This window comes from Octopus bimaculoides, chromosome 23, assembly GCF_046866305.1.
Source record: "Octopus bimaculoides isolate indiv1 chromosome 23, ASM4686630v1, whole genome shotgun sequence".
Taxonomy (NCBI): domain Eukaryota; kingdom Metazoa; phylum Mollusca; class Cephalopoda; order Octopoda; family Octopodidae; genus Octopus; species Octopus bimaculoides.
In genome coordinates, this window is record NC_142950.1 from 18,417,599 (window position 1) to 18,425,943 (window position 8,345).

Sequence of the window (8,345 nt, forward strand, 5' to 3'; positions counted from 1 at the left end):
GCACATCAAGCAAAGCATACTAGCTTCATTTCTTTCAAGCCAACACATCCTATAAATGTATATATGTATATATCTAATTGTTTAGACTAATAGGTATTTGTCATTTAGTGTGTTGATATGTTGAGTAAAGCACTAGCACAGTTTGGGCTATCTGGTGTCATCTGCAGTTGGGTTATATTTCCATTGGAGCTACTTCAGGAATTCTGCAGTGTTGATTGAGATAATAATCGATTAATGAAACAGAGGATGTGTATGAAAATCATTTCGACCCATCCTTTACGTGTGGGATAATGTACATCATATTGTGTTACATCAATTTTTCAGCCTGAGTCACATCAGGTACATGCATACATAAAGTGGTGTCCCACTACAAATATTGAGCTCAGACAGTCGTGTCGGTCTTTGCCTGCTTCATTAGGGAGTGAGGTTTTGCTATCATTGTCCTCATGTTAAATATTCATAACAAATAGTTGTAAATATAAAAATATAAATTGTAGAAAAGAAAAGAGGATATAAAAGAGAAAGTGTGTTGAAAAGAATATAGACAGGGTGAGACCTGCTAACAAAGGATTAGATATAGATAGGGTGAGGCCTGTTAAGGAGAGATTAGATTGCATTAAGTTTAAAGAGAAGGATGAGTACTACAATTCTAACATAGGGGAGGGGGTAGGGATGTGTATGGGCACATACATACACATTCACACACATACATGCACATATACACACACAGAGACATAGGCGCCCACATACACCCTTACCCATGTAGGCCATAAGCTCTTACAGTCCTACGATAAATGATAAATCAATAAATGATAAATCTCGGAAAATACATACAGTAAAAGTCTGTCATCACAGCTATTTTGAGATGAAGATGGGGATCTGGGTAGGTGTCATGTGGGAGACTGTGTGGTGTGTGCTTTAACAATAGCACACTGGATTGTTGGTTCGTCCATTGGTCACAGATGACCAGACACACTCGTATGTATATGATTATATGTATAGACACGTGTACACACTCATAATGGCATATTTAACTCTATACAAAACACCAATGTGTGTGTATATACACATATACACACACATACATACATATATACACACACACATCTACACATGTGCACACATATATCAATACATACATACATATACATACACTCATATGCACACTGTGGTATAAGTTCATATATATGTACCTATACATTTGCATGCATGCACACATACACCCATACATATACATGTCTTTGCATGCCAGTACGTGTGTATATATTTCAGTGTGCATGCACGCATTAACACACATGCATTCACACATACACCTACATATGTGTGTGTGTGTGTATCTATATATACATACATACATACATACATATATATATATATATATATATATATATATATATATATATATACATATTTCTGTATATTTATACATGTGTGTGCATATATACATATATTTATATAATGTTTGTTGCCACTTCAACATGGCTGTTCTGTATGAACTGATATTACTACCTTTTTTAACCCCATTTTTAACCATTGAGGATGGGCAAAAATAGCCCGAAACCAGACAGTCTGGTTGTCCTGTCATGTCGCTAAAAGATGGTAGGGGTTCACTCCCCTGTTTGCAATATATATTAGGTGCAGATTGCATTGATAACCAGCTAGAGGAGGCTTCCTTTTGGGGCTAAAACTGATAGTGACGATGGCTCGTATGGAACAGACATGTTGAAGTGGCAACAAACATTACTTCTTAGTATAGTTACTACTGTGTGTATAATGTATGCATATAGATATATATATTCCTTTATTCTGTTTCAGTTGTTTGACTGTGGCCATGCTGAAGCACCACCTTTAGTTGAACAAATCAATCCCAGAACTTATTCTTTGCAAGCCTGATACTTATTCTATCGGTTTCTTTTGCCGAACCGCTAAGTAACGGGGACATAAACACACCAACATCGGTTGTCATGCAATGGTGGGGGGACAGAGGCACACACACATATACATACAATGGGCTTCTTTCAGTTTCCGTCTACCAAATCCAGTCACAAGGCTTTGGTTGGCCCGAATCTATAGTAGAAGACGTCACTTGCTCAAGGTGCCACACAGTGGGACTGAACCTGGAACCACGTTGTTGGAAAGCAAGCAATGCTTGCATCTCTCTCTCTCTCTCTCCATATATATATATTGTATCTATATGTACATGTAGATGAAGGTATGTACATACATGTACATATATATGCATATACTCATATATTGTTTATATATATATATATATATATATATATATATATAAGAGAGAGAGAGAGAGAGAGAGAGAGAGAGAGAGAGAGAGAGAGAATTTAAAGCTAATTTAATACTTTACTGCTCTATACTTTAGAGTGTGTTTATTATTCGTACTTGATACATTGACGTACACATACCCATATGTGCATGTGTGTGTACGTCAATGTATCATATATCCGAATAAGAAGCGCACTCTAAGGTATAGAGCAGTAAAGTATTAAACCGCTAAACTCTATGACCAGACTTTTGTGCTTTAATAATGGATAGATAGATAGATAGATAGATAGATAGATAGATAGATAGACAGACATATATATATTTAAGTATAAGATAAATATATAGTCGTGTGTGCGTGCATATATATATATATGTGTGTGTGTGTGTGTGTGTGTATGTATGTATGTATGTAAGTATATGTAATAGCTTGTAGTCCATTTGTTCTCTCGTACCTATTGTTTTTGTCCATGAACATGTTTACATTTATTTAGTAATAACCTTTGCATATGTGTGTGCATGCCTATGTCGCTGTTTTTAATATGGACTGTTGTTGTGGTTCCCTGTAACAGCACATACTACTACTACGACATATATTTATATAAATGTGTGCACATTTATATTTGTGTGTCTGTGAATTATGAAAGGAGGGGTGTGGAGCACGAAACAACATTTTTGTTAATGAATGTTTAACTAACATAGCCACGAAATAGTGTGTGCGCGCGTGCGTGTGTATTAGAACGATTTATAAACTTCCCAGTTGTATGTTTATTTCTACATCGAGAAAGACATCTCGCTGTGTGTGTGTGTGTGATGTATTGTTTGTTTTTATGTTCAGTTATAATAAAAGCAATTTTACATTAATCTGATGTGTTACTCTAGATCGACGATGGCTTAGCTGGCCAAAACTTCGAAGTCACTGTCGATAATATTCTTGTGTAAGAATATATATATATATATATATATATATATATATATATAAAAACTGGGGAATATTAATATATATACTACTCTACATTTTATAGTGTTTCTTCTTTCGGATTTGTTTTCTTACATATATATGTATATATATATGCACGCATACACACACACACACACAGTATGTGTCTAGTGAATGTTTGTTAATGTGGAGAGAGTGAGAGAGGTGGGGAAGAAGGAGTAAGAGCGAGAAGAGGGAGAGAATGAGAGACAGATAGACAAACAGACAGGCACAGACACTGGTGTATTGTTGCAGTTGAGAAGCAAGCAAGAAGCAGCCAATTGATTCAGGGTATTTTCGAATGTTTAGTATTTAGAAATTATGTCTGATCACAGAATAACCTTTAACTTACTGTAGAGTGAGAGAGAAGGCTGGGGTAGTAGAACTATTTGTAAATTAGGGTGTAGGTTTAGGTGGCTCCCATCATGAATAAATTACAGGATTCCAGTCTATGTGTGTGATGAGTGACTTTTACTTACCCGTGGTAATGGTTTTCTCGGTTGGCATACTGCTAAAAGACACGGTCTTCTTCCTCAGTGATTTGCGGCTGCTGTTTTTGATAATGCTGCTCCTTCGCGGCAAAGTGGGGAGACTTTCGGACTCTTCTTCAGACGGTACCTCTTGGTTGCTACAAGACGAACAGGTGGGTGGTGGCGGTTGTAATAAATTGCTGTCGTTGGGAGCCGGGGCACTCCGCGAGGAGAAGTTGTTTGAAGTCTCGTCCATCTGCGCTGTACCCCCATTAACCGAGTAATGATGGTAACAGTCTGAAAGTTGAGCGTAGGATTCGTTTGATGTGACGCTATCCTTTCGCGATATATAGGACGATGTCGAGACATCGCTGCCCACTTGGTCGCTGTTGGGGAATGGAGGATTAAGAGAGGAGGGTGCAGGGTCGCTGGTTGGAGGCGGTACGACGCCGTTTAAGAACACTTCATCGTGTTGGCTTTCTTCATTACTTGAGGTTTGTTTAGTTACTGGAAGAGCAGTAGCTGTGGCCGAGGTAGTTACGGTAGTTGTAGTTACAGGGTTGGGCACGTTGAAGTAGAATGGTCCTTGAGACGGACAGATTAAACCATGAGACATTGGAGAAGCTGGAGGATGAGGGCTATAAGACTGATGATGGCAACAATGGTGTTGATTGTGATCGAGTTGCTGCTGCTGCTGCTGTTGTTGTTGTTGTTGTTGGCAATGATACTGGTGGTGCGAGGTTTCTGTGTCAGTGGCCGATGGTGAAGGCCTCGGGCTAGTTACAGATTCAGCCTTATTATGTTGACCTTCTAAGTTCGTATGAGACGAATGAATGCAGGTACAAGAGAGGTTGTTTGCTCTGGCTAAGGACACGGCAGCATTGTCGCCGTCTGCTTGTGTCGTCGGATGAGGAGAAGCAGACTTGGTGCTGCCAATGTCACAGACTCCAACACTGCAACAACTGTAAGACGCTGTGGAGGCGACTGTCACCGCCGAGTGGGCAGGAAGAAGAGAAGAAGGTGGTGGTGGTGGTGAATGTGATTTGAGAAGCGAGTGGTTGTTGGTATCCATCATCACAGGAGGAAACACGAGTGGCGGAGATTACGCTTGGACAGCTGCGATTTAAGGTCAACCTAAAAGAGAAGACAGAAGAAAACAATAACAAGGGGACAAGAAAAGAAACAGGGGAAACGCGCGCGTACCGAAACATGGCACACACACACACACACAACAAATAGACAGATACGTTAACATACACATAGTAACACACAGATATACACTTAACATATAAACAAGTCATACACATATACACACTTATTAACATACACATGGTTACAGATACACACATACTCACTTATTAACATATAAACAGTCACGAATACACATTTATTAAGTCTCACGCACACATAAACACACTAACGGCATTCTTTCGCAAACACACTAACATATAAATATCAAGTCACACACACAGATACACATTAGCACAAACACAGTCACACACGGATATACACTCATTAACACATAATCACACACCGAACATACACACACTACAATACTATGTCCGTAAAGACATTTCCACGCTTTGAGACTTGTTTAAAAAAAAAGACTATATATGGATGTATGTGTGTGTGTGTGTGTGTGTGTGTACATACATTAATATGCAGAAATTGAGACATGCATATGCAAAAACAAGCACATATATACACATGCAGACATGTACTACAAACACACACACACATAGCCCTATATATACACCCACATACATCGAGAAAGCATTGTAAACATTTGACTTTCGCTATTTCTTCCCTGAGAGCATTGGTTTTACTGTTTAAACATTCACTAAATCTTTAACTTAGTCAATAAACAAACACACATACATACATATTTGTACAACACGTGTGTGTTGGGTGTGTTTGTGTGTATAATGGTAATAATAATTAAATATAGATTGACAGACAGACAGATAGATAGATAAACTGATAGAAGTATAAAATTTAGTCAGATTTGTGGTGAGAGTTTGGGATGGGAATGTGAAAGATGAAAATTGCAAGTAAACGACGGTCATTTTTTGTTGTATTGATTGTCTGAAGAGACTGAAAGACTGTCTATGGAATCAAGAAGGTACAGGTAGAAGAAAGAAGATATTAGTGGTTTTACTTGCAGGAATTTCTATGGACTGATGATGGACTAACAAACAACCCACTACATTTCTAAGCATCGCCGTTATTATCATGTATCATCATTCTTATATAAGTAAAGCTATACATAAGAAACCAAGCATGGACATCTCAATAGGAACATAAAATATAATAACAATAATATATGAATATTATATTATATTATATAGAGATATATTTATACAAACCATGTGTTTATGGTACGTCTGAAACGGTACAGCTGGGAGATCCGCGGTTTTGAAACGATAGAGATATCATCATAGTCATAATAATTACACTTACGAATTGTTGCAGTGGCTTCTATACCATCTCTCTCGCTCGCTCCCTTTTTAATTACCTAGATAGATAGATAGATAGATAGATAAATGACTCTTGATCTCTCCGTCTGACCCTCTTTCTGTCTATCACATTATCCTTGTCCGCGCACTCTCTTCCAACTCTTCTACCTTACTACTCTTTCTTTCTCTCTCTCTCTCCTACTCTATGACACTATATTCACTCTCACTCTCTCTCTCCTACTCTATGACACTATATTCACTCTCTCTCTCTCTCGTATAGCCTTTCTATATATCTATCTCCTCTGTTGGTTTAGGTTTTAATATGTAACTTCTTTCCCCTCTCTCAATCACTTTAAACTTGCTCACATCTTTTTTTCCTTTTCTCTTCTTTTCATGCCTTTTATCTCCTTACATACACACATTCTCTCTTTCTTGCTTTTCTTCAATGTATTTACGCCTTCTCTCTCACTCACACTTCTCTCGCAATTACTCACTCATACTCTCTATTTCTCACCTCACTCCTTCAATCACTCATTAATGCACACATTCTCTTTAGCTTCTGTTTTTCACACTCACTCACTAATCATAACCTCTCTTTTTCTCAGTCACTCATACATACACTTTTCCTCACTCTAGTTCTCTCTCAATCTCTCGGTAGTGGTAAAATCTCTCCGCGCTGAATCCAATGACACATACACAGACGCACACACATATCACAAATATACATTTATAAAACTATACACATACACACATACAAATACACACGCATATGTATGTGTGTCTATGCGTGTGTGTGTATATATATATATATATATATATATATATATATATATATATATATATATATATATATGTATATTTATATGTATGTATATGTGTGTGTATATATATATATATATATATATATATATATATATATATATACTCACACTGACATTCACACTACAGTCGATGAATACAGAATTGTTAATGTGAAAGAAAATAGTGTTAAAGGAAAAAAATCTTTTGACCGCCCAATGCAGCTGCTGGCTTTCTCTGACATACACACACACATAATATATATATATATATATATATACATATACACATAAACATACATACACGGCACATACATCCAAACATACATATACTCGCATACAGATACACATACACATTCATATACACATTCGTATACACACAGCTAGACATATACAAACACACACAGTAACTTGATATCAATAATATTGCACATGTACATATACTATCACACGCCCAAGTATATATGTATAATATATATAATATATAAATATACATATCACACACACACATACAAGCATAAACATGCGCATATGCATGTAAACGGATTGGAGGGAAGGCGACACCTTCACACACATCCATCATGTTCATACACATATACACGTACTAAATTACAACAGACATAGTTACACAAACATACACGGACACACACAAATATAACCAGTCACGCACCTAATAACGTACACACACATACATACATAACCGTACAATAACGCAATCAGTTACACAGTAGCACACACATAATTACATAGCTATACACACACATAAGCACTTACAATCACTCACATAATCACACACAACCACAATCACACATAATCATACACACACTCACACATCCACAAGGACGAAACAACCAGTTTTGCTTACCCCAAGCCGAAGCTATGTACTTTCGCTTCCACCCAATTTCTACAATTTACATAATTTGCATCAATTCTAGTCTTTCATTCCGCCAAAGAAGCGGCAGCGATGGTAGTGGTTAAGGTAAATAGCCGGGTCATGTGCGAAGCCGTATGTTGTAGTTCCAGATTCTTTAGTTGGGAGTTCAAATCCCGCCGGCTTCTGATTCTCCTTTTTATCTCTCTGAAGTCGATAAAATAAATGTTAATTCGAGCATTTTACTCTCTCTCTCTCTCTCTCTTTCTCTCTCTTTTTCTCTCTCTCTCTCTCTAATAAATATTTGGCCTTATGCCAATATAAGAGATTGGTTATATTTACTTTATCTTTTACTTTACATCTTTTTTTTTTTTGGCTTTTATTGTTGTTGCTATTGTGGTTGCTGTCCATAATCATTATCATTAATTATTCTTATGATTGACTTTTATTGTTGATGTTATTATTGTTGTCTACATCACCACCATCATCATCACC

At 37.0% G+C, this 8,345-nt stretch overlaps 1 protein-coding gene across 6 annotated transcripts in view; it reads right to left on the reverse strand.

Annotated features, from left to right (window-relative positions):
* LOC106870770 (inactive phospholipase C-like protein 1) overlaps positions 1–8,106 on the reverse strand; it is a 191,682-nt gene extending 183,576 nt beyond the window's left edge. The window contains exons 1-2 of one of the 6 annotated variants that reach the window (XM_089340302.1): positions 7,845–8,106; positions 3,736–4,860 (exon numbers count right to left, since the gene is read on the reverse strand). In XM_089340302.1, the coding sequence (XP_089196428.1) occupies positions 3,736–4,801 (1,066 nt within the window). In that variant the 5' untranslated portion in view covers positions 4,802–4,860; positions 7,845–8,106. Of the gene's footprint in view, positions 1–3,735; positions 4,861–6,092; positions 6,681–7,844 lie in introns of those variants that run through there. The other 5 variants (XM_089340304.1, XM_089340300.1, XM_052976012.2 and 2 more) reach the window with 5 other exon arrangements.
* Positions 8,107–8,345: the final 239 nt, after the last annotated feature.